This window comes from Typopeltis vanoorti, chromosome 16, assembly GCF_054136105.1.
Source record: "Typopeltis vanoorti isolate ZY-2024b chromosome 16, IOZ_Tvanoo_1.0, whole genome shotgun sequence".
Lineage (NCBI taxonomy): Eukaryota > Metazoa > Arthropoda > Arachnida > Uropygi > Thelyphonidae > Typopeltis > Typopeltis vanoorti.
In genome coordinates this window covers 18,043,680-18,070,724 of record NC_143564.1, presented here as the reverse complement: position 1 = coordinate 18,070,724, position 27,045 = coordinate 18,043,680, and the positions used below count along the sequence as shown (strand labels likewise).

At 35.1% G+C, this 27,045-nt stretch overlaps 1 protein-coding gene across 1 annotated transcript in view; it reads left to right on the top strand.

Moving 5' to 3' along the window:
- The window catches only part of sotv (exostosin glycosyltransferase sotv), a 159,711-nt gene that overhangs the window by 43,872 nt on the left and 88,794 nt on the right, over window positions 1–27,045 (top strand). Inside the window, exons 5-6 of the mRNA XM_090405934.1 lie at window positions 13,165–13,363; window positions 19,513–19,652. Of these exons, the coding sequence (XP_090262060.1) occupies window positions 13,165–13,363; window positions 19,513–19,652 (339 nt within the window). The remainder of the gene's footprint in view (window positions 1–13,164; window positions 13,364–19,512; window positions 19,653–27,045) is intronic.

Here is a 27,045-nt window from a genome sequence, read left to right as displayed (position 1 = left end):
TTTAGACCTCTTTTTCTGCACATTCTTGCAATCATATCATTCATTATCATTGCTCGTCTACTTAACTCGCAATTGTCAAAACGAGGCAGCACACACACTATTCTCCCATTGACACTTTTCCTCTTCACAATATCTAATAATGTTCTTAAATCTTTTCCTACCCGATTTATACTACCTCTCAGGTCATTCGTACCCACCATAACTATCATCTTGTCTGTTTCATGCCCTCTCTTTATTGCTAAAGCCACTCTTTCTATTGTCCCATCAGCCAAGCACTCCTCATGCATACCACTCTCCATACCCTTAATCATAGAATCACCATATATTTTACCACTCATAACATCATTCAAGTCCACACTCATGGACTCATTCTCTACACTATTCAGCATGAAAAAATAATATTATTTTTTGTTCTAGGTGTTTATCAGAACTTTACAGACCCCCCCCCCCCCTCATGTTTTTTTTTGCATTTTCCTTGCAATAGTAACCCTACCAGGAGATAATTTATTCCTACATGCTCCATTGCACATATAATGCTTATATTACATGTAGCTTACAGGTACTGATTAACATTTATATTTTTGTATCAATATTCATATTTACGTTTATATTTTTACATCTATATATACATATTCTGACCTTTACATCCATGTTCATATTTATATTTTTGTACATACATATATTAACTATTGTATAATTCTCATAATATCAGTAATTTATGTTACATTACAACGACTGGAAGTTGATCTTATTGGAAAACTTAATTAATTCTGTATAATGCTTCTAGATAAGTCTGTTTTGACACTGGCCATTTGTCTCCAGAAGTGATGACATGTTGTATTAGCAGCATCTGGATGGAATCCAGTAGCTGATAGTTGTAATGTTGAAGGTGTGGACTACAAATGCATGATGGTGATTCCAGAATATGGAATCTCTGTTAGTAGTGTCTTAGTTTTCCATGTCCCATTAGTAGCATGGTTAAACCGTGGAGAAATGGTGTTTTTTCAGCCGGTGGTTTTGATGTTTGGCCAGAACTCTTTTGTTGTTGATCCAGTTTTTGATGTTTTCAATTCTTTTTCCACAAGTTTAGGCATTCTTCCTTCTGCAAATGTTTTTATAGCAGATTTCGAGTACTTGTGGTAACTTGTTTCGTTTCTAGCTGCTTCTTTAGCCAGCTGATCCACTCTCTCATTTCCTGCCACCTCAGTATGCCACCTCAGTTCACCCAACAGAACTTGATTTCCCCTCCCTCTAGAGTAAGATTCCAAATCAGATTTCTTGTCTGTTCTATTAACACTAGTTGTTCTGGTTTTTTATGCCATCTGTAGTGCTTCTACCGTGAGCTGTGTTGAGTTCTAATTCCCAGAGATATGTGACTGAATTATAGAAGCTGTTCTGCTTGGTTAATGGACTGTCTGTTATATGCAATGAAAGAACAAATGACGTTCCCTTTGGTTTTGCTTCTGTCAGTGTATATTTGGAAATCGTCGCTTTCAGAGCTTTCCTTCGCCTTAATATATGTTCTCTTTGCTAGGTGAGGCCACCTACTGTAGTGAAGCGAGTATTTGTAGCAATTTGGATTGATGTTGTAACTTTCGTTATATCTTCCAGAAGTGACTTCATATATAAGAGATCTTCTTCCTAACATGGAATTTAGGCCAAGTGACCTGTTCCAGTCTCATGCCATCTCTTTCTTGGTATTCCGATTCTTCTTTTTCCACTTATTTTGTATCTGTATAATATTTTTAATAGTCTGCTGTTGTCTGCTCGATTTAAATGTTCTAGCCATTTTTGTTTGTACTGTCTTATGTAGTAATTAATTGGTTTTATTTTCAGAGATTGTAAGATTTCTTCATTTGTTTTGTGTTCTCACTTGATATATCCAGCTGTTTTTCTGAGGAACTTCATTTCTGCTGTTTGAATTCGTTTTTCATCTTTCCTTTTTATGGTCCATGTTTCACTTCCATATAGTAGAGTTGGTTTTGACAAGACATTATGTAGTCTGATTCTAGTGTGTTTTTGTACTACAAATGGCTTAAATATATTATTTATTATGCTATTTACTTTGACAAAGTTTGATATTTTAGTGTCTTCTTCTTCATATGATAGATCATATCCCAAGTATCTGAAAGTGTTTACTTGTTCTAGTATTTTATTATCTATCACTATTTTACTTCTTATTGGGTTTTGTCCTTTGAATGCCATTATTTTTGTTTTTTCTTTACATATTGTCATATTGTATTGTTTTGAGATATCATTTAATGATTTTAATGATATTTGTAAATCATCTTCTGATGTAGCTAATACTTGTAAGTGGAGGTTTCTGTGGTTTAGAAGTTCACATGGTATATTCCGGTAATTGAACCACATTACACAAAGCAGGATTCCATAAAATAATATAAAATAATAGTGATAAACCTGTTTATATTCCAGAATAAGCTGGATGTGAAAATTAGTCCAAGAAGGGGGGAAATGATCTTGAAAAGTTATTTGAATGTTATCAAAGGTAAGAAATAATGAGGTCGGGTCATTCTTACAGGTAATAAGAAAGGACTGTTTTAATGCCATTGAAATTCACTTTGTTCCACTTAAAAATGGTTAGGATATCGGTGTTTAAGACATTGGTTATGGGGATCTTGAAACTTCATTCCTTTGAGTGCTTATAGAATTTCTCAAAAAAAAAAGAGGAATGGAAAGTACTGTCATCAGCAAGATTCTGAAAAGACTGAAGTCAGAGAGAGAGAGAGAGAGAGAGAGAAAGAGCATGGGTAAGAGTTAGAACTCTGGGGTACTCCAGTAATGATAAAGAAATAAAAATTTGATGAATGAGAGAAAGTTCATCTACCATGACACAAAGAATGACCAGAGAAGAAGCTGGCTGGTTGGTTGATTTGGATTTACAGCAAAAGCAACTCAGGCTACAAGGCCAGAAGAATTATGCATTCCAATCACAAAGGACAGGAGAGAGACCACAAGATACTAGCTTGTTGAGAAGGCCTCGATACTAAACACCATCAGATGTCTGATATATTCGAGAGTAACCACATAAGTTTCTCAAAGTCTTTAGTGATCACTAATTAACTGATGAGTCTCTGGATAGTGAAGAAGCTGGTTGTTGATTTTCTGCATCACTTATTAAAGTATTAAGGTGAGAGTAGTTGGACAATAGTTTGATGTTAACTATCTTCCATTTTAGGTATTAGGCTGTATAAAGGCTTGCTTCATTTGATGGATGGATTCCAGATGCATACGACAGCTTATATAGGTTGAACAGATGAATAAAACTTGTGCTCCAGAATTAACATATACAGGATTTAGGGGTGCTTAAGAGTCAAAGCTATATAACTGAGAGAAGATCTTCACATAACCTTTATAGGAATGCAGAGAACTGATCAGGACTTCTGACCTAATGTCCAATCCTCACCTTCTCGTGGTGCATACTGTTAGGTATCTACCTGGATACTGAACGAACGAGGATGGGTTTGCAATTTGGGATTTAGCCGACCAAATTGTATTCTTATTGGCTTAAACCAAAATTAAAAAATGATGATACAACATGACAGAATTTCATGCCGGCTGGGGTGTCGCCCGGTTAAACAAGACCCCTGTTGTTTTCGCCAGGGGAACCAGCGGAAAGTCAGCTACTGGAACAAATCATAACCCCCCCCCCCAACTCAACATTACCAGAGTTCAAGATTGGTACTATCAAGATAAGAAGCCTGAATGGCAAAGAAATGGAGCTAGCTGAGGAATTGGATAAGTGCCAGATCGACATAATAGGGGTGACTGAAACAAGAAAGACAAAAACTGGTGAGATCTTTCTGAGAAATAAATACAAAATGCTATATTCAGGCAATGACAATCAAGGAAAAGGAGTAGCCATAGTATTCAACACCAAATATAAGGCTAATCTTCTTGAATGGAAAGCAGTCTCAAGTAGAGTGATGTGGGCAAATATGAGAATGGGGAACTGGACAATGAGACTTATTTGTACCTATGGTCCCACAGAAGGTTCTACTGAATAGAAGTGAGGAATTTTTTGAGGCTTTAGAGAAAAAAAACTGACACAATGAAAAAGGAAAAGTTGGTCCTTTTTGGGGATCTAAATAGCAGAGTAGGAAATGATTGTGAGACATACAAAAATATTTTGGGAAAATTTGGAGAAAAGAGCAAAGCTAATAATAATGGCAAATACCTGTTAAATTTCTGCTCAGGACATGGACTGGTTATTACTAACACAATGTTCCAACATAAAAATGTGCACAAATTCACATGGAGAGAAGAGGCAAGGAATAAGAAAAATCTCATTGACTATGTTATTGTTGATAATAATGTTTTATGCCTGGTGCAGAACACCAGAGTGTACAGAGGATTTGAAATTGCAAGTGATCATCATTTAGTCTTGAGCAGGATAAAATTGAATTTCATATTGAAAAGAAGAACATGTAAGAAAGTTTTAAAGTGAATAAAAGTTGAGCAGCTCTCAGATGTGAACTGCAAACTAAAATACACAAAGATTATTGAAGAAAAAATGAAAGAGTTTGAGAACAGGAACCAAACCTTGGAGACTCTGTGGCAAGCCCTGAAGAAAACACTGATTGATTCAGCCAGAGAGGCATGTGGTGAGGTTGTCTTTAATGATAGAAAAATCAGAACTCCTTGTAGACACAGGAGTTAGAGGCAGTGAAGGAAAAGAAGAAAGCATATCAAAAGTTCCTCCCAAATAAGTCAGCTTGTGCTCTTAGAGAATACAGAGACAAATGTAAGAAGACTAAATACTTCAACAACCTCCAGAATATCTGGAGGTTGTTGAAGAAGCTCAGAAAGGGAGGAAAGAGTGCTGTAAAACAAATTAGAGATGATAAAGGTGACATGAAAACGGTGAAAAAGATATCCTTGAAGTATGGAGTAATTACTTCGAAAAATTGCTAATTGAAACAAGCAGTGATGACAAATCAGTGGTAAAAAACACTGACCAGGCATGCAGTCAGGAATACATATCCATACTTGTAGTAGCAAAAGCCATCAAAAGCCTGAAATGTGGAAAGGCAGCAGGAGTAGATGATATTCGACCAGAAATGCTCAAGTATGGAGGTATAAAAGTCTTACAGTGGTTGCACTGCATAGTTCAGAAGGCCTGGACAGAGGGATGAATTCCAGATGATTGAGTAGAGCTCTCATAGTATTCATGTATAAAAAGGGAAATAAAACTGAATGTGAGAATTACAGAGGTATTTCCCTACTGAGTGTTCCCGATAAGATATATGCAAGTATACTTGAGAAACTGTTGAGAAGGATTGTGGAAGAAGCTTGGTGAAGAAAAACCTGGATTCAGGCTAAATAGAGGCTGTCACAGCAAAGACTCTTTACCTTCTTTTTTAAACAATATCAATTCCTTGCATCATCGTATAAAGTTTACAATGGAAATAGAAGAAAACAACCAGTTATCTTTTTTAGATGTTCTCCTCATCCGGTCACCTTCAAATATTCTTACAACTACAGTATACAGGAAACCAATGTTCACAGGTCGTTATATTCTTAAAGAATCAGCCCATCATCCATGTCAAAAAATAGGAATTATAAAATGCCTCATCAGAAGAGCATATGATTATCTACAGAAAGAACTTTCTACTATCCAACAACACATGAAACTCAATGGCTTTTCTGAAAAAAGTACTCAAAATCTCCTCAATTCTTATAATCCTCCACAAAACAACAACGTTTCAATACGTTGAGTGCCTATTCCTTATATCTCCGGTATCTCAGAACCTATCGCAAGAATTTTAAAGAAATATGATTTAACAGCTACATATTCTCCTATTATTATTGTCTTCTCATTTTCCTTCTCCTAAAGACAAACGCTCAACTTTATCTCTTCCTGGAGTTTATCTAATTCCTTGCAACTGTGATCTCTCCTATTTTGGACAGACTGGATGTTCTCTTGAAAAAAGAATCCAAGAACATCAATCCTCCATTCTTCACAACAGACCTGAAAAGTCTGGATTGGCTCAACACAGGATTGAAACTGACCACAGCATCTTTTGGTCCAGGACTTGCCTCTTGCATAGATCGCATTATAGATTTGAACATTTGTTCAAGGAAAGTGTAGAGGCCTTGAACAAATGTTCAAGGCCTCTACACCTTGAACATTTGTTCCATCGTCCCAACCTAAATCGTAATGACTGTATATCTATATCAAAAATCTGGGAAAGTCTAATCAAGATTACTCATTAATTTTTTTTTTTTTTTTCAATCATGTCTCTACTTCAAAATATTCCATTTCATACTTAGTGATATAACATCACACGGCATGTTCTATTTTTAACGATCTATTGTTAGTATTTTTAGCTTGTATTTTTTAAAACTGTTCTTGTAATACCACTGAGGATGATCTGCTATTTCCAGACCGAAATATTTGGTTAATTAAATATCTTTCTTGTGTTTACATGCATATATCATTCAGTCCTACAGGCTTAACAAAGGTCCAGAAGACTTGACTACCAGTTAAGTAGGTGGAAAGCTTATTGCAGTTAACCCCTACGAAGTCTGATTTGAATTCCTTTTTTTGTATTTTTTTCACACTTTGTTTGGGCTACTGTGTAAGCTGAGTGAGAGGTTTAATTTGATCCACAGAACATATGCTGTATTTTTTGTTGTGGACTGCAAAGACGAGTAGTTTGCACTGGAGGGGAGATATGAAGGACCTTTTTCCAATAAGGATTATTGCAGTTGTTTAGAGCAGATATTTGGATTTGGAGAGCAAACAGTAACCTGACCATTGGAAAGAGAGAAATCCCAGAGGTCATCTGGGATTTCTTACTTTTTGATACTAATAAGTCTCCTAATCCAGATGGTATCCTTCTAGTTGTGCTCCAAAATTAACATATATCCTCATCATCCCATTATGCAATGGGTATGAGGCTGAGATTTTTTGGGAGGAAATTGATTTATTGGAAAAGACACGAATAAGATGATGATCAGAGTTGTGAAGAGGAGAGCAGATATGTGTAATGTATTTGAGGGGATGAGCTAGTTGAGAAAATGGCCATAGTGTTGGAAGAATGAAGAGAATTGGACAGTATTCTGATTGGCAGGTTAACAAAGTTAACCTGATAATGACTTGGCTTCCTTGGAAGGGAAATTTGATCTGTGAAATTAGAGAAGGGAAATGAATCAGTTTGTGTTATGAACATGTCTCCTAATTTCATACAATCATAATTAGCAAATTATGATTGTATGAAAATGAAATTGGCTTTTAGAGATAAGTAGTCAAAAAAGTGCAGCATGGTTGTCTGGAGAACAGTAAAGGCATCAAATGAAAGCCATAAAGTGAGGTAAAGAAACTTTAAGCCAGAGCAGATCAAAAAAGCAGGGATTCCAGGTATGATAGCATTTTGGCAAGAAATGGCTGATTTTGCAAAAAGTGCATATTGCTTTTTGTTGAACACATCATGCAAGATGTAGTTGGGATAGTTGAGGTGGACTGTAGTCATGGTGGGTGCCAGTTGGGGTTTGGTTAGGAATAGCAGATTAGAATTTGATGTTGACTGACTTGTATTGATATCCCAGATGTTGGGGAAATGATGAATATGATAGCGTTTTATTTTTATTTTTTGGATATATTTTTTATGGGAAGTTTTTTTTTTTACATCTTTGGAAACAGTAACACTTGTTTAGATATCTTTCATGATAGAGTTGGTGCAGGAGGAGGAGCTGAATGAACTAAGGGAGTTATAAGGCACATAACTCCCATATTGGGAGTGTCCATACTATAATTAAAGTACAACGTCTCCTGCATGTTGCTATACTCGGACTCCCTTGAGGCACAACTTGGCAGAGTTTACAATTGCAGGATTATTTGCCAGATGATTGGGAAGCCTCCAGCATTGCATTATCATTGGGCTACTAGCAGTCAACCTGTAGGAACAGCTGGCTCCCTAATTTATTGATAACAGTGTATTGAGCATGCCCAGCAAGGCTTTACCTGTACTGCATGTGAGAAGAAAAGTGGCACATATTTCCTTACAAATATCACTCTAAAATCCTTTCTTTCATGCTTCCATGGTGATCAGAATACATTATGAAATTTATGGATACAACTACAGTGTTAGAGTAAAACTTTAGTTTAATATAAGCCAAAATATACACTGCGATGTTTCGACCTTCACATTAAGGTCATCTTCTGGAGTATACGTATATACAAAGAAACAAGCTGCACTACAATCTACATGCCATGCTAAAATTATAAAATGATCAAGTGTTAAAACTATTTACCTGACCTCTGGTGCTAAAAAAAACCCTCACTACATCAAAGCTAGGTTTATATTATATTGTTACTCTCCAGCTTAATTTAGCTTTGTAACCTAATAGATAATAATAACAGGACTCTAGCTTTGATGTTGCGATTTTTTTTTTTTTAACACCAGAGGTCAAGCAAATAGTTTTAATGGTTGATCATTAAACTTTAGTATGCCATGTAGATTGTAGTGCAGCTTGTTTCTTTGTATATATACGTATACTCCAGAAGATGACATTAATTTGAAGGTCGAAACATCGGGCGTATATTTTGGTTTATATTAAACTAAAGTTTTACTCTAACACTGTAGTTGTATCCATAAGTTTCATAATGTATCACTCTAAAATCTGATCTTAAGTGATGGTTGTAGGTTTCAGTATAACATCATCATTCTTGTATATAGTGTATGATTATTTACTTTACATACTTTTTACATACTTTACATATTTGATTCATAAAACAGTGCACTGTAAATATATATACACATGGAATATTTTGTTCATAAAAGTGGACACATCTTGTGACTCATTCCCTAATTTCACCTAAGCACACACATGGAGTGGGAAATGTGGGAGAGTAGCAAATTTCAGTCTGTATCTAGTTAAAGGAGCAGTTGGTCTATCTATTTCTTAGCATATCAATTTAGCAATATAATTTCTTGTTGTGTATAATTTTTCAGTTTATACATTCCAGAAAATAAAACATGCAAAAATTACAGATTATCTGATTAAATGATATACAGTGGTTAACGACTGGTAATATAACCATACTTGGTTAATGAGTAATCCTGGAACGGATTACCGTCATTATCCAAGGCACGATTCCCCATAAGATTTAATTGAAAATCGATTCATTTGTTCCAGCTCCTCCCCACAACCATATTACATATTAAAAATGCAGATAAAACTCATTTAAAATATGTCATAAAAATATGGTAAATATAATTTATTTATTATACCGTACAGTATATGTATTTGCTACAAAAAAATTAACATTAATAAAATGAATTGTTCATGAGAACAGTTTTTAATTATCAATCTTCACCAGAAGGACAATTGGGCTCGCTTCAGAGTTTTTGACAAATGGACCTGTAAAAAGCATGTCTAGGGTTGTTTGCTTCTGCCTCTTTTTTAAAATGTTTCTGAAAAACTGCACGGACTCTTCATTAAATAGATCTGCAGTTCATAACCTCAGATTTGTTTGGATTCCATTTCATAGCAACATTTTGAACTGCTTCCCACTTTGCCAAAACATTTTTGATTTCATCAGTCGTAATTTATTCTTTCTCTCCATCCTCATCTTCAGATGAAATTTCCATTTCCTTTTCTTCATATTGCTGCTTGTAAAGTTCTTTTAGCTCATCAGTAGTCAGTTCTCAGTCATGCATCTCCAATAATTCTTCAACATCTTCTTCCTCTACTTCCAAGTTAAGATCATGAGCAGTTGCCACAATATCCTTTACCAATTTGTGTCCTTCATCTGAAGTTTCTTCATTACCAAAGGAAGGACACAGTTTCCTCCATGCTGCTTTGAGACATTTCATTGTTACTTCTTGCCAAGCCTTTACAATTAGCCTAATTGCTATGACAATGTTGAATTCTTCCTTCCAAAATTTTCTTAGGGTTATGTTGGTAGCCTCACACATTTCAAAGCACCTGGCAAAAAAGTGCCCTTGTGTAAAATTTTTTAAAATTTGCAATTATCAGGCTGATCCATAGGTTGAATCAGAGATATAGGCTTGGAAGGAAGAAAAATCACCTCAATAAAATCTAATTCCTCTGGTAGCTCTTCTTGTATGCCCGTTGGATGGCCAGGTGCATTATCCAAGGTTAAAATGGCTTTTAGAGGCTGATTGTTTTGCTCAAGATAGGCTTTGACAGTTGGTCCAAACACTTCGCAAATCCAGTCTCTAAATTCTCTTCTTATGACCCAGGCTTTGTTGTTAGACTTCCACAAAACACCTAGATTGGATTTAGAGACATTGAACTTTTTGAATGCTCGGGGATTCTCTGAGTGGTAGATTAACATTGGTTTTACCTTGCGGTCTCCACTTGTATTTGCTGCTAAAAGCAATGTTAATGTATCATTCATTGGTTTATGCCCAGGAAGTGTTTTTTCTTCTTTTGTGATAAATGTCCTGTTGGGCATTTTCTTCCAAAATAACCCAGTCTCATCACAATTGAAAACTTGTTGAGGTAGGTATTCTCCTTCTTCTATAATTCTTGTAAAGCTATTAACAAATTTATCTGCTGCACTAGCTTTGTCAGCACTAGCTGCCTCTCCATGTCTGACCACACTATGAATTCCTGTTCTTTTCTTAAAGTTGTCAAACCAACCTCTGCTACCTTTGAAATCATCATTATTTACCTCAGAACTTGATCCCGAAGTCTTCTTTTTCAAATCTTGATAAATCTGTTTAGCTTTCTTACAGATTGCATTTTGAGATGTAGTATCGCCCGTCATTTCTCTTTCTTTGATCCAAATTAGTAATAGATTTTCTATTTGCTCAAAAAGAAGCCCTTTGATATTCAGTCTTGAAGTTCCCTTAGCAACCTTAGCCACCATAAGTTCTTCTTTCTTAGCCAAAATGGTTGATATTATAGAATGACTGGTTTCATATATTCGAGCTAGCTGCATAACTTTCACACACCTTCATGATGTTTTGCTATTATATCTTTCTTCTGTTCAATAGAGAAAATTTTTCTGTTTTTTTTTTTTCCCCCTCACTAGCTTTCTTTTTGAGACCCATTTTGTCACATGGTAAAAAAATTCACTCTATAAAAAAAAAGATACGCAAAATACGGTATTATCACAAATTGTACAACACTAAGACAAGGGATACAAAGAACATATCGTCACCTGAAAATAAAAGTTCAAAAAAAAAACTTTTTGAAATAAGTTAACAGTTAAATTCGAAACCTGCAATTTTTGACTTAGTGCATTTTGCTTGTAAGGTGACTATATTAGATACAGCACTTACTATAACATACACTGATTAGCTTATAGATGCAACGATTATTATACAGATGAGATTTGATTTTGCCTTTTGATGGCAAACAAACAGTGACACGCACCCGCCAATTTATTGTCTATATGAACCAACACAAAAAATAAATGCTTAAATACTCATTTTCATCATAAAACACATTTATAACCACAAATTTTAAAATAAAGCACAGTACACTTCAAGAAAAGAAACAATAAATGGAAAACGTAAACAGCTGGCTATGATGGGTCAAACGTATCTGAGCTTCACAGCTGTGCTGCGTGGCTGTTCTCTATTCGACAATGTCTTCCCGCCCGTGGTTGAGTACAATCGGAAAATACCAGTTTTTTAGATCGGATAGAGGTTCACATAATTGAGAGTCGTTAACCAAAGCCTGTGTCGTTAGCCAAGAGATTTTTTCTTATAGCCACTTGTCGTTAACCAAGTATGTCGTTATCTGAGGCCGTTGTTAACCAAGGCGCCACTGTATATGCATATATATATACAGTAAGAGCCACTATAGTAAACACATTTTTTTTTAAATAACGAAACCTGTGGTGCAATCATAATTAAAAGAAACGCGCGTATTAACCACAGTGAAAATTATTTAATTGTAAATGTTTCATCCTAAGTATCTTAGGACATCATCAGTACAGAAGTTTAAAACAATAATAGGAATAACATAATACAGTTAGGGCACATGATTACAATAGAATCTCATTAAATGTGCGTAACGTGTTACAGAAGAGTAAAAAAAAAAAAAATATTTAACACAATTTTGTATGACAATTTCCCATACTTTAGGAATAGTAAGAACGTCGTTGCGGTTTAAGTTTGGTCTGTGTAGTAGGCCTTCAGAATTTTCTTTGTATAAACGTTCATGTTTATATAAAGATCTATGTAAAAGTTTAGACTTTTCCCAATGGATCCTATGGTTTGGATTTTCAATTCTGGGTTTAGAGAGGCCAGATTTCTGTGGTTTAAAAAGACGAATGTGGTCTTGATGTTTTGAGATGCGTTTCTGAACAGACCTTCCTGTTTGTCCAAAGTAAGACAATTTGCATGAGCATGGAATCTCATAAACACCAGGCAATCTTTAAACCAGGTTTAAATTTTCACTGTGGTTAATATGTGTGTTTCTTTTAATTAATAGTAAACACAGTAAATATTGCTGTTTTTTCAGTTATCTGCACACCTTTTCTTTCCCTCCATTAGCGCTTCACTATGTTATTACCAAAGAAGGCTCTAGGTTTTGCAGAAGATGTGTTTATTTATTATTTCATTCTTAACATTTATTTGTATGTTTGATGGATATTGTCCAAAGCAGTATGATTACTTATTTAATTTGAACATATGTAATTAATTTATGGAAATGTGTACTGATTACTCTGCATAGGTAGAAACTGCTGCCATTGAAGCATGTGATAACATCTATCTCAGTTTGCAACAGCTTAAATGCTTAATTATGTTTTCTAGCTGCATTGGCTAGGTGGATAGCATGTTTATTTTGCAGGCAATGGCCTAATAGATCTCACTATAGGTATGAATTTTTTAGAAATTTTTTTTATGTAATAGATGATTTTTCATTGCCTACTGTGAGACTGCCACTACTACCATACTTATTGGAAGGTTGAAGTGACTTGAAAAGTTTCATATTTGGTCTCTAGAGCAGAGTTTTTGGAATATCTACCCTTAATCCACTCAAGGTCCTAATATATTCATGATGTGTTGTAGCTGGAATTCACATATTAAAAAATTATGCTATAAAGGCTTTCTAAGTTAGAATGCTATATACTTATGTCTTTAAAATATAAGCTTGTAACTTTGAAGAAATGCTAGAAAACATGTACCTGAGCTTACTTACGAAATATTTTTCTTGAAGTACTGAAAATCGTCGTCACTGGCTGGCAGTCTCTTCACAAACAAATATCCATTTTGAATATCAACATGAATTAGAAGAACTTGCTGAAGAACACTCAGAACTTTTAGTTCTTGGGCACTGCACTCATAACATCAATATATCAGATTCATCTCTTAGATGTCATGGCAGTGATGTTTATCATTATCCTGAGATTCTAGAGGTTAGTCTATGCTAAAATTTTAAATGTCATTATTGTATTTTGTTTGTTCAAAATCATGCAATTTATTATTATATTTAACTGTGCTCAATATTGTTGGCGTTAGAAATTATTATTTATATTGGTACTAGTGTTAAATTGTGAATGAAATTAATATGTATATTTTGTCCTTCATTCACATTTAACATAACCTATCATATATTAAGCATGACTTGTTTAAAAATTATTTGTTAATCCCTTGCTTAAGAATTATTATTCATGTATTATTCCTGAATTTCATCAGCTATTATTGATTAAATAATTTTAATGTATATTTTACTATTGGAAGGACTCAGTGATAAATATCATTTATCTTATTTACTTTATTCCTTCAATAATATTATGAGAAATTATATGTTTATAATTTAATATACCTTATATATATATACTGTAACATATATTTTATTATTGTTAATTGTAAATGAAATGAAAGAGAAAATTAAGTAACTGTAATATTTTTATTAATGTTTTTCATTACTCAATGTAAAAGTATAGCCTTATGTAACGTTAACGTTTACGTTTTGTTCGTTGTCATGGAGAGAGAAATAAAATGGAACGCGCATGGGTAGACCGAGAGCTTCGATAATGAGGAAAGAAGAGAAATATTGGGAGTAATATAGATAGGAGAAAAGGAAGAAGTTTTGAAGGGGAAGAAGGAAGGATATAAGCATAGAGGTGAAAGTAAATAAAAAGGACTGAAGGGCAGGAATTCAAGAGAGTAGTATTTAGAAGTGTGCAGAGACGAAGTGAAAACTTATAGATAGCTGAAGGTAAAGTCAGCAGTGGCATTAATAGGAATTTGGTGCCGTATTTGGATAATTAAAGAACTGGAAGGTTAATGAAAGATTCAGAATAGATCCAGTTAGCTTAGAATTACTACTTATTTCTATATTGCTTTTGGGAAGAATTGTACGGAGGTTAATTTGTTGTGAAGTAGTAAACAAGGATATCAATCTGCCCTATAGTTGCCGTCGAGAATTGTGAAGCGCGACAAATAATTGTCTAGTTATGACCTTGAAGAATTCTTTTAAATGTGTTCCATGGGTGTAATAAATATAATTTGAAGATGTGCTCACATTAAACCTGACGTGCTGAAGATAAATTCCGGTAAGGACAGTCATATTTTTTATTTGTTTCTATGTATGAAGATTTGAGTGATAGTTCCATTTCGCTTATTCTAACATTTTACTGTGGCATATCTCCAAAGTTAGAAGTTAAAAATAATTTGCCTTGAAATAATATCTGACGTAATTAGTGATATGACAAGTGCCTGCTGAGAGTTAAGTATGGAGTATAACTGAGAGATATGGGCAAACTAATTAAACAAGAATTTCTGTTGTATTAATCTGAGTAAGGAATATTGTAATAGAGAAAAACTGTGAAACTTGTATGTGAAGATTTTGAAGACTGAATTAATATGAATGATTTGACCTGATGTACTAACTTGATTGTAATGTCTTATTTTAGAAGTGGAATTCATGTAATTGTCATATAACCTTATATTAAATGTTTTGTTTTGTTAATTTCAATATTGTGTTTGCCTGATTCTTTTTTATTGCACCGTTCATAAATAATCCGAATCTTGCGGGAGCCTCAAGTGAAAAGTATTAAATGCGGCCTGAATGAGTAAGGAGTGCTATTTTAATTGAAAATTGATTCTACTATTTTATATAGACTAATCTAAATATAGGGTGGCGCAGTATAAATATAAATTTCCCTACATTTGGATCAGTGATCAATTAGCAATTAATTGATTTTATTAATAAGAGTACGTTACAACAAGATGTCGGATTCGGAACTGGGATATACGTTCCAACACTAGATAAAGTCAAGACTCGCTGCGGGAGATCCACTTTATCCATTAACACAATACCTATCACACATCTCTATAAACCTATTCACTGTTGGAACACTTGCAACCACCTCTGACAATCCATTCCACTCATTTACCACAGTCCAAGTAAAGAACCTAGTCCTCACACCCTTACTAACTGCACTGTTAGACAACTTCCAAGTGTAACCTCTTGTTTTCTCCCTACTCCACATTGTGTTGAAAATTTTTTTCTGTGTCAGTCTTATAGAATCTCTTTAGTAACTTATAAGTTTCTATCTTATTCCCTCTTCTCTGCTAAATTCTGCAACCTACACACCTTCAATCTATCATCATAGAGAACATTCCACAGATCTATCACCAGTTTGGTCACTCTTCTCTTAATCCTCTCCACCACCTCAAGATCCCCAAGAAACACAGGTGACCAAATCTGTGCACAGTAGTCAACATGTGACTGAATTTTGGCCTTATAAAGAGGTATAATGACCTCCCTATCTTTACTTTTTTGTCAATGTGTTCGTCAACATCCAAGTAATCTTCTGAGCTCTGTTTTGCCAACTCTTGTAATATGTCCTCAGAATTTCAAATCTCTATCTATCATCACCCCAGATCTCTAGCCTCAAAGACCAGTAAACTAGTACTATCAATATGTTATGAAGTATGTAATCTTTTCATCCCAAAGACCATACATTTTACAACATCGAATTGACAACCATTGTCCTTTGCCCATACTGTCAATTTTTTAAAATCATCCTGTAAGATATCTAAGGTGCCTTTATCAATTATTGCCATCCCTAGTTTTGCATCATCGGCAAATAACTGAATACCCCCCCCCCCTCTTTATATCTTCCACTATATCATTAATATGCAAATTAAAGCATAGTCCTGAGGCACTTCACTAGTCAGTCTCCTTGCCTTGATTCCACTCCATGTCTATCAGCCACCAGCCTGATATTTATCCTGATTTGTTCTAAATTCTGTAATAGTTTTCCATGTGGTAATCTGTCAGATGCCTTTGCAAAATCCAGCAGTATCATGGCATAGCCATGTTTTATAGTGTGTTTCCACTTTCTTTTTAAGAACCAGCTATTTCAGAGAGAAATAGTTAATACCACAGATTTCATACCTTATTGTTATTGTGATAAATTAAGAGATTGAGCGAGAGAGAAAAGAAATTCAGAATTAATATATTTATTTACAAATAATATTAGTATAGATGTTGGAAGTTTTTCCACTTGGCTATACTATAAATTAAAGATGCCAAGAAATTATATTTTTGGTTTAATCCTTTATCCAAGTGTAAGCAAATAAAGTTTGCACCTGAAGTAATTTCAGGACCAGGCAACTTGTATATAGAAGCTAATGACGTCACATCACTCGCCTTAGTATTCCATAATGCAAAGCACATGTATAATGCTATGCATTATGAGAAAGGTCACTACCCAGACCAATTTCTACCTTTATTGAGGTCTCATCAGCAGGAGCCAGACCCAGAGGTGATACCAATCCTTATAGTCCTTATAAGGACTGGCTTAAATGGGCGAAGCAAGAATGCTTTTCATCTTCCCTGTTATCTGTAAAGGACAGTGTAGGGATAGGGTGTTATTGAGCTATTAAAGCTCTGATCATGGAAGGAGGGTAACAGCAATAGCCGAGCCTTAGTTAGAACTTCATTGGCTACAGCATTGCCATCCATTACACTCCAAGGGTATTGATCACTGCATCTCATGGTCAATTATCCCTTCACTTTCCAAGTGATGTTGAAGTAATGCAGAAGTCATATTTCCATATATGAGTAGCCAAAAGCTGTTGCCCCTTATTATTAAAATACTCTGGATTAGAGATAGTTGTTGGAAGTTTTTCCACTTGGTTATACTATAAATTAAAGATACCAAGAAATTATATACTTGGTTTAATCCTTTATTCCAGTGTAAGCAAACAAAGTTTGCATCTGAAGTAATTTCAGGACTGGGAAACTCATATATAGAAGCCAATGACTTCACAGACATGTATAATGCTATACATTATGGGATGGATCGTTTCTGGGCCTGGCTATCACTGATGAGACCTCAATAAAGGTAGAAACTGGTCTGGGTAGTGACCCTTCCCATAATGCATAACATTATACATGTTTATAGGGATATGTGCTTTGCGTTATGGTATGCTAAGGCAAGTGATGTGAAGTCACTTGCCTTAGCAAGTTATTTCACATCACTTGCTAAGGCATACCATAGCTAAGGCTGAGTGTAGCAGTGTAGCTCGTATACATTCGCGTGTGTATACTAATTGACCAGTTCTGAAATTACTTCAGATGCAAACTTTGTTTGCTTATGCTGGGATAAAGGATTAAACCAAGAATATAATTTCTTGGCATCTTTTATTTATTCATTTTAGTCTGTAGAAAACCAAGGCATATTGGTGTTAGATACATCATTTAATTTCATCATCATTCCTCTAAATCTGCCACCATTAAGATACTTGTAAATAGGTCCCCATCATTATCTTAATTGTATCCAGAAGAACTTCTTGGTCAGTGGCAATCTCCTTATCTCCCCCCCCCCACACACACACACAGAATTAACAAAATATTGGATTTCATCTTATCACTCTTCCCTTTAAAAACTCCGATTACACTATATTTCATGCTTTCGGACTTCAGTCAAAATTCTTTACTTGCTGATACAATCCACCCTCCCCCTCCTCACACATCCCATACATACTCACATATGCATTTGGATTACTCCAGCATTCTATAATAAATTTAGTTTAATCCTTTATCCTTTTATAAAAATAAACTTTCAACATCTTTCTCTAAATCCAGAGTAATTTATTAAAAAAGGGTGGCACACCATTTGGCAACTCCTATAGGTAGAGATGACCTGCTAATGCTTCTGTCTGGTATCTCCACTTGGGCCTGGCTCCCACTGAAGAGACCTCAATAAAGGTCGAAACTAGTCTGGGTAGTGGCCCTTCCCTTAATGCATAACATTAGACATATCCGCAAGGAGATGTGTTTTGCATTATAGGAGATACTGAGATAGGAGTGTTGGTAGCTTGCTCCACCTTTGCAACGAGTTGCCCTGGTGTTGTACCACCTTACCCCAGTCCTGAAGATACTTTCAGGTGCAAACTTTGTTTGCTCACACTTGGATAAAGGATTAAACTAAATTTATTATACTCTAACCAAGTGAAAAATAAACTTTCAAAATACTCCAGCATTCGCAGAATCTTTTATTCATGCAAGGTTGTTTACTTTGCCATTGTGCAAAAAAGCCTGCCTACAAACATTCAGACTAAAAAGGAAAACAGAAATACATCTAATTCCTCCTTTGCAATGCTTTAGCTGAACTATGCTATTGATTTCTGCCACAGAATAAATAATATGGAAGAAAATAAATTATTACACATCAGTTATTGTTGTAGTAACAGAGATCTTTCTTAGAATTCACCCAAGATGTTGTACTCTCTCAACTTGAACAAATACCATTGCATCACTATTCATTTCTGAGTTAGAGGCAGTTATCATGAAACTAGAGCCTCCATAGCTCATTTGGCTTCAGCAGAGCTCTTTCATTGGAATGATCTGGGTTTGAATCCTGTCTATGTTGCGAGGAACATTTATCTTAGCTTTTCAATTGAAGGTGAGTTAACTGGTCTCATATGGAAATGGAGGATTTTTCCTTTCAGAAACTTGAGTTTTTTGCCCCTCAAAACACACAAACTAATCCCATGAACACAGATGACACAAAATACTTATCCTTTGGGAATGCAGCAGGGGAGTGGCAAGGCAGCTGTATTATTAATTTCCTGAAACTTCTAATTATAGGGACTCAATCTGTGACAATCTCTAACAGATGAGAAATGGATGGTTCTAACTCTGCACCTATCCACACTACTAATGTGTAATAACTTTCCCACCTTTTATGGGTGGTATTACAAAAAAAAAGGGGGGGGAATCATTATTCATGTTCCTCTTAAATATATCATTACCTTTTGCTACAATAAGAAATGCCTAAAAGAAAATGTGAATAGTTTTTTTAATCAATATAAAATTGGGTTATATTTTTTGCATTTAAATTATTATATTACTCAGTGTCTTGATATTTTTTATATCATTGCAAGCCATTTCATGTTAAAATAACTGGTGTCATCATGGGTGTTACTTTACCTGCACTCTTGGCTATAATTTTCATGCTGTATTCAAATAAAAATGGACTTTTATTAGAAGGTAATACTGGAGCAGTAATTAGTAATGTTCATTTATTCATTATTAAAATTTTAGGACTCGACATTTTGTCTTGTAATTCGTGGAGCTCGTTTAGGACAAACCACACTAACTGATGCAATGAAGGCTGGCTGTATTCCAGTAATTTTAGCAGATGGTTATGTGATGCCATTTTCTGAAGTAATTGATTGGAAAAGGTTAGATTATCTTCTAGTTTATTTTTTTTCATGTACTACTTTGTAATCTATAATAATAATACATGAACAACAATTTACGATAAAATTCTATTAGAATAGAATAAAAATTATATTATAACGTGCTGTAATAGAACATTATCATAATTTTCTCTATTTTTAAATAACAGGTAGCTCCCTCCCTTATTCTTTTTGTAAATTTTAGTTGAATTTCACTATAACTGAAGATATAACAAATTAGTAAATCTATAAATGAGATGTAAAGACTGATATTTAAATAAAATTATCCTAAGAATTTGTTTAATATGCTTTCATGAAATTCATAAAAGTATCTTTAAATTTGCTCTCTAAGTTTTCTCAGTCTACTCTTCCTACAAATGCATGGGCATTTGTTTGTACATATCACATTTACAGTGAGGTAAGGTACATGAACTCCATTCCTGTAATGGTTTTTTTTATTATTATTATTTTTTTTTGGAGTGGGTGAAATGTAAATAACACACTGAATTTACACTGAAATGTAAATAACACACATTATATTTTTTTATTTATTTAGTTTTCCTATATTGTGAAGGAGGTTTGGTGTTCTGGTAATTATTGAAACTGCAAATGACAGACAGTCAATTTTCATCTATTTTATAAGTAGTTTATATATGTTGCTGGCCTGGTTGACTGAGTGGTTAACACACTTGCTTCCCCAATCAATAGGCTACAGGTTTGAATCCTACTATGTACATAAATGTTGCCACTCATGTTAATGTTTAGTTGATTAAACACATCTACAGATTATAAATAGCAACTAAATTTATTTAGTTAAGAAATTATTATTCCACTATTTTGAAATGTCCAGGTCACCTAGACATCTTTATGGGTGAACACTGAGCAGATGCATGCAGGCACACTAGTAAGAAAGCAAACATAGACTGAGTATTAATTTCAGGATCCTTCAGTCCTAACTGGCTTCCTCTCCAGGTGCAATGGTAGAAACTAGCTGTAAGTTTCAAAATGATGGGTTCCTAGATTTTAGGTAGAGTGAAGCAGCTGAATTCATTGAGATTTGGTGTATGTTGTAATGCTGAGGCTGATTCTAGGAAAAGTGTCCCAGATTTATCTTCTCCTCTGTAAGAGGGAAGTTTTCTTCCATTGATCCATATGGCATGGCATGGTCTGCTACTCCAGAACAACTGTATAGCAAATAATAGACATAATTCTTGTGTTCTTCCTAGTAGATATTTGCTGTTTGTCTGAAGTAAGATAGTTCACAGGTGTATGGGTGCAGTAGACAGGATGATGGATAAGAGTAATTAGCTTTTGGTATGGCTTGAAGGAGGTCTGTATGTTAAGCTTATTTTAGTACATGTACAATTTTTTTCTGAGGTGCCCTGGGTATAGGGAATAGCAATGAATTTTTTTGTATTCAGAATTTTTTTTTGGCAGGGGTTAGGGGAGCAAAGAGTTTTGTTGATTTCAGTTAGAGGAAACCATTTGACTTAAAAAAAAAAAAAAAAAAAAAAAGTGTCCCAGATGTCACTGATTTCTGTAGAGAGACTAGTGTGGTCTAGCATGATTTGCTAAGGTTTTGATGACCATATTGCTGAGAGGGGTAAGTGATGTGATGGATAGATCCTCTAATGTAATCTGGGTAGCTTTGCTATAGATAGAGCCACGAGGATCCATTGTCAGGTGAAAAGAGTATCAAGGTAGGGCAGACAGTTGTTGTTTTCATAGTAAAATGGATCCTCAGGTGTTGACTGTAGAGATGTGCTAAAAATGTTTCGGCAATTTCCATCATGTTGCCAAATGGAGAATATGTTGCCCGTGTAGTGTAGCCATGTAATGGGTTTGAGAGGAGCAGTATTTTCAAAATGTGGTCATAAACTGTACTCATATGAACGATTCCACAGGCCAGATTTATAACTCAAAAAAGAAGAAGAAATACAGGAAGTTAAATTTTACATGATGCTCATAAATTTAATAATGAATCATAGTAATCAGTTGCTTATCCACCTTGTAAGGTTATGAAGTTAAACTTAATTTGAGGAGAAATACACTATTTATTGATATTGTGGGAAATTAATCTCTGTTGAATTCTTTCCATCCATAATTCAGTTAGTTTCCTAGTTTACTTGATTTAGCACTGCGATTTGTATACTTGTTATATGTCAGCTACATATAACAAGTACAGGTTATATACTACATATAACCTGTACACCAATGCCAGGTGGGTACAGGACCAAACCTGATAGTAATGCATTTAGGAAAGTTCCTGATCAGTTTGTACATAATATTGCTGCCATCTGTGCTGCTAGATCATGTATGGTGGGAGGCTGTGTTGGCACTGAGACTGGATGCTCTCTGTATGGGTGCCATGCCTAGGAGCCTGTCTCCTCTCACAGTGTATTCTCTTCACCTCTGAAATACAATACATGACAATAAACATAAATAAATTTAGTGTAACTGCAGTTAAAATAAACCTTCCCCAAAAAATTCCCAGAAGAGTTTAAAAAAAACTCAAAACCCTTACAGAAAATTTCTTTCACGTTCAACATTTATGATATAAACACCAATCTAAATGACGTGCACCACCACCACCACCTTCAAGTATCTAGACCTGATCTGTTTTTGACTAAACCACAAATTACTTCCACAACAACCACAGTCCATCTTAACTGTAGAAACTACACCCTGTATGATTCCTTCCTTCTTTTACATCAGTGGGTCTTAAACTTTTTAGTGATCGGCACTCCTTTGAATCTAAAAGTAAGTTCTCGCACCCCCTTGAAAAATGTGTTTCTATTTCTTTATTTAGGAAATTACATCTATTACAAGATAATTTATTTATTGATAAATAAACACATACATTTACATATACATGCAAAACAATATCTCAATTTTTAATGGCTATGTTGTTGTTGTTTATTCATAATACTACTTTTGAAGCGAGGCTCCTTTTTTGAAAGAGCCACGCATAAGTCATCACTTGCATTTAAGCGATTTCTGGCTTTTGTTTTTATGTGCAAAAGTGATGAAACTCCAATTTCACATAGGTAGGTGGTGGCAAAATGGTAAAAGTGTCTGCAATGTTGCTTTTGCCAGCTGTGGATAAGGTTCTAACTGTGTGTACACCAGAATTGTTCTAAGTCCAGTTTTTCAAATTCCATTTGAATACGTGCATTGGCTCGTATTTCAATAAGATTGTCTTTTATTAAATAGCTGTCTTCCATCGAATCTGGGTCAAATAGAAATGGATCCAGTATCCATCTCTGAACTTAGCTAATATTTCCGGTGGTAAAGTATCCATAAGGGGTGCTTAAGGGTCAAAGCTGTATAACCGAGAGGAGACCTCCACATAGCCTTTAAAGGAATGCGGAGAACCAACCAGGACTTCTGACCTAATGTCCAATCCTCACCTTCTCGTGGTGCACCCTGTTGGGTATCTACTTTGATACTGAACGAACGAGGATGGGCTGGCAATTTGGGATTTAGCCGACCAAATTGTATTATTATTGGTTAAACCACAATAAAAAATGATGGTACAACATGACAAAATTTCATGCCGGCTGGGGCGTCGCCCGGTTAAACAAGACCCCCGTTGTTTTCGCCAGGGAACCAGGGCGAACATCAAAAAGTCAGCTACTGGAACAAATCTGAAAACAAACCCTAACTCAGCATCACCAGAGTTAAAGATCGGTACTATCAACGTAAGAAGCCTGAATGGCAAAGAAATGGAGCTAGCTGAGGAATTAGATAAGTACCAGATCGACATAATAGGGGTGACTGAAACAAAAAAGACCAAAACTGGTGAGATCTTTCTGAGCAATAAATACAAAATGTTATATTCAGGCAATAACAATCAAGGAAAAGAAGGAGTAGCCATAGTATTCAACACAAAATACGAGGCTAATCTTCTTGAATGGCAGTCAGTCTCAAGTAGAGTAATGTGGGCAAATATGAGAATGGGGAAACTGGACAATGAGACTTATTTGTGCCTATGGTCCAACAGAAGGTTCTACTAAGGTAGAAGTGGGGGAATTTTTTGACGCTCTAGAAAAAGCAACTGACACAATGAAAAAGGAAAAGTTGGTCCTTGTTGGGGATCTAAATAGCAGAGTAGGAAATGATTGTGAGACATACAAAAATATTTTGGAAAAATTTGGAGAAAAGAGCCAAGCTAATAATAATGGCAAATATCTGTTGGATTTCTGCTCAGGACATGGACTGGTTATTACTAACACCATGTTCCAACATGAAAATGTGCACAAATTCACATGGAGAGAAGAGGCTAGGAATAAGAAAAGTCTCATTGACTATGTTATTGTTGATAGTGATGTTTTCTCCCTGGTGCAGGACACCAGAGTGTACAGAGGATTTGAAATTGGAAGTGATCACTATTTAGTCTTGAGCAGGATAAAATTAAATTTCATATTGAAAAGAATAACATGTAAGAAAGTTTTAAAGCGAATAAAAGTTGAGCAGCTCTCAGATGTGAACTGTAGACTAAAATACACAAAGATTATTGAAGAAAAAATGAAAGAGTTTGAGAACAGGAATCAAACCTTGGAGATTCAGTGGCAAACTCTGAAGAAAACATTGATTGATTCTGCCAGAGAGGCATGTGGTGAGGTTGTGTGCAAGGATAAAAAAATCAGAACTCCCTGGTGGACACAGGAAGTTAAAGAGGCAGTGAAGGAAAAGAAGAAAGCATATCAAAAGTTCCTGGCAAATAAGTCAGCTTTTACTCTTACAGAATACAGAGACAAATGTAAGAAAGCTAAACAGTGTGTAAAACTAGCTAAACAAAAGTCATGGGAGGACTTTGGCAAGAATATAGAAAATAAATATCAAGAAGGTGGCAAAATATTCTGGAGGTTGTTGAAGAAGCTTAGGAATGGAGGAAAGAGTGCTGTAAAAGGAATTAGAGATGATAAAGGTGACATGAAAACAGGAGAAAAAGATATCCTTGAAGTATGGAGTAATTACTTTGAAAAACTGCTAAATGAAACAATTCCGTGTTGAGAGAGGCCAGATTTCTGCAGTTTAAGAAGACGAATGTGGTCTTGATGTTCCGAGATGCATTTCTGAACAGACCTACCTGTCTGTCCAAAGTAAGATAATTTGCATGAGCATGGAATCTCATAAACACTAGGTAACATCAAGGGTGAGAATTTGTCCTTAGGAGAAGGTAATAAGTTGTAAATTTGGTTGATAGGTTTGTAAGTAGTGGCAAAATTGTATTTCTTCATAATTTTAGAAAGACGTTCTGAGATGCCTTTAACATAAGGTATGGGAATCTTATGCACTTCTTCCTGTCTGGTTTGATGTATGCAGAAGTGACTGATGATTTTTTGAGTTGTTTTGGGATTATATCCATTTAGAATGGCTGTATTTTTGATAACTTCGAATTCCTGGTTTAAAGATTCTTTAGAGGAGCAGAATTTGTGTGCTCTGGAAACAAGTGATTTAATAATGCCAGATTTCTGAGATGGATGATGAGCAGAAGAATTGTGAATGTAGCGACCTGAGAATGTAGGCTTGCGAAAGACGGACATGGCGATGGAACCGTCTTCTTTTCTTTGGATGTGTAAATCCAAAAAAGAGACACCCTGTAGAGATTCTTTTTCTAACGTAAAGTTGATGCAATGATGAAGAAGGTTAATTTTATCTAGAAACAGTTGTAATTGAGGTTCGGGATGATTCCAGACTGCAAATACGTCATCGACATATCTTAGCCAAATTTTTGGTTTGGGTTCAAAAGTGAATATTTTTCCTCAAGGTGTTCTAGAAACAAATTTGCTAGGTTTGGTGATAAAGGAGATCCCATTGCTGTTCCTTCCTCTTGCTTGTAAATTTGACTTTTCCAGGTGAAGTAACCTGATGCAATAACAAACTTGAACAATTCAAGTATATCAGATGAAAATTTTTGAGTTAGTAATTCTATTGTTTCTTTATGGGGAATGTTTGTGAAGAGGGAGACAATGTCGAAGCTGATTAACAAGTCAGTTTTTGATAGTTGAATGTCTTTAATTTTTGTGTGAGACTCAGTAGAATTTTTGATTGAAGAGACTGAGTGGCCTATGTGAGGGCGGAGAAGGTTAGATAAAAATCTTGATAACTTGTACGTTGGACAGCTGATACAGTCTACGACGGGTCTAAGTGGAACATTAGTTTTGTGTAGCTTAGGTTAAGCCATAAATTCTAGGAGGTCTTGCATGGTATGTCTTAAGTTTTTTGATTGTTTCTTCATCTAAGGAGGAAGTTTCATTAAGTAGCTTATTTAATTTTCTGAGTTGATGATGTTAGATTGTGATAGAATGAAAATTTATGTATTCCTATCTTATCACAGTCTAACATGTTTTTTCAAACAAAAGAATGAGATAAATACAGTAAATTGCCTCTAAGTGTAGAATAAGTATTATGTATATATAAATCAAGTATGTTCTGTTATGAAAAGGTTAATTAAGTATGTATTTTGTGCCATTTGTAAACATATTTAATTTAGTATTGAAAATGTAAAGCATTACCAGAGCTTTCGAAATTAACCTGTGAAAAAGGATTATAAAATGTGAGCACAAATCCAACAGTTGGGGGGGGGGGGGTGTCAAGTTCAAAGGTCGTAATGCAACGGAGTGGTTCGCCCCAAGTAAACAATGACGTCGTAGTACGTGCAACAAGCAGGGCAGATGAAGGATGCCATGACCTAAAAGTTCACAAAATATCGAAGGGGGCGAGAAGCGCCATGAAAAAGGAGGGAAATATAAGGGTCATGCAACCCTGAGACAAGGCTTTTTCTTTTCTGGATTTCCTGGTGTCTGGTTCGTGTGCGGTGGCGTGGGGCGCGAGTCTCTTCGATGTCGTGAGTGGCCTAGATGTCGGAGGACGGCACTCGATAGGCCTTTATGTTCTTGGTGGCCGTATTCGCCACGAAAAGAAGTTTCCTGTGAACCTATGAAGCTCTAAAGATTCGAAAAGGGAAGATAAGTAAACTTTGTTTGTGTTATAATGAATAGGAATGAAAGATTTTGTGTCATGTTAACATGTAAAAAAAAAAAGGACATTTGTGATTTAGGATAGGATTATATTGCTAGGACTTTAGAAGGATATTGAATTTATGTTGATTATCTGTCGTTGTGTTTAAATTGCCTTTATATTGAGTGAAATTCAGGATATGTTTAAAGTGAAGAATTGGCATAAATTAAGAGATTGTGAAAGATATGAATGTTATCTTGTGTAGTCTTACAGAGCTACAGAGTTTTAGATCGATTGTGAAAATAGTACATGAATAACGCATTGGCGAAGGTTAATATAATTCATGCTTTAGGAAGCTACTGTATGTTAATTTATATGTGTAACAGTAGTGTTTGAATTTTATATACCTTGTCTGAAATTCTCTTATGAT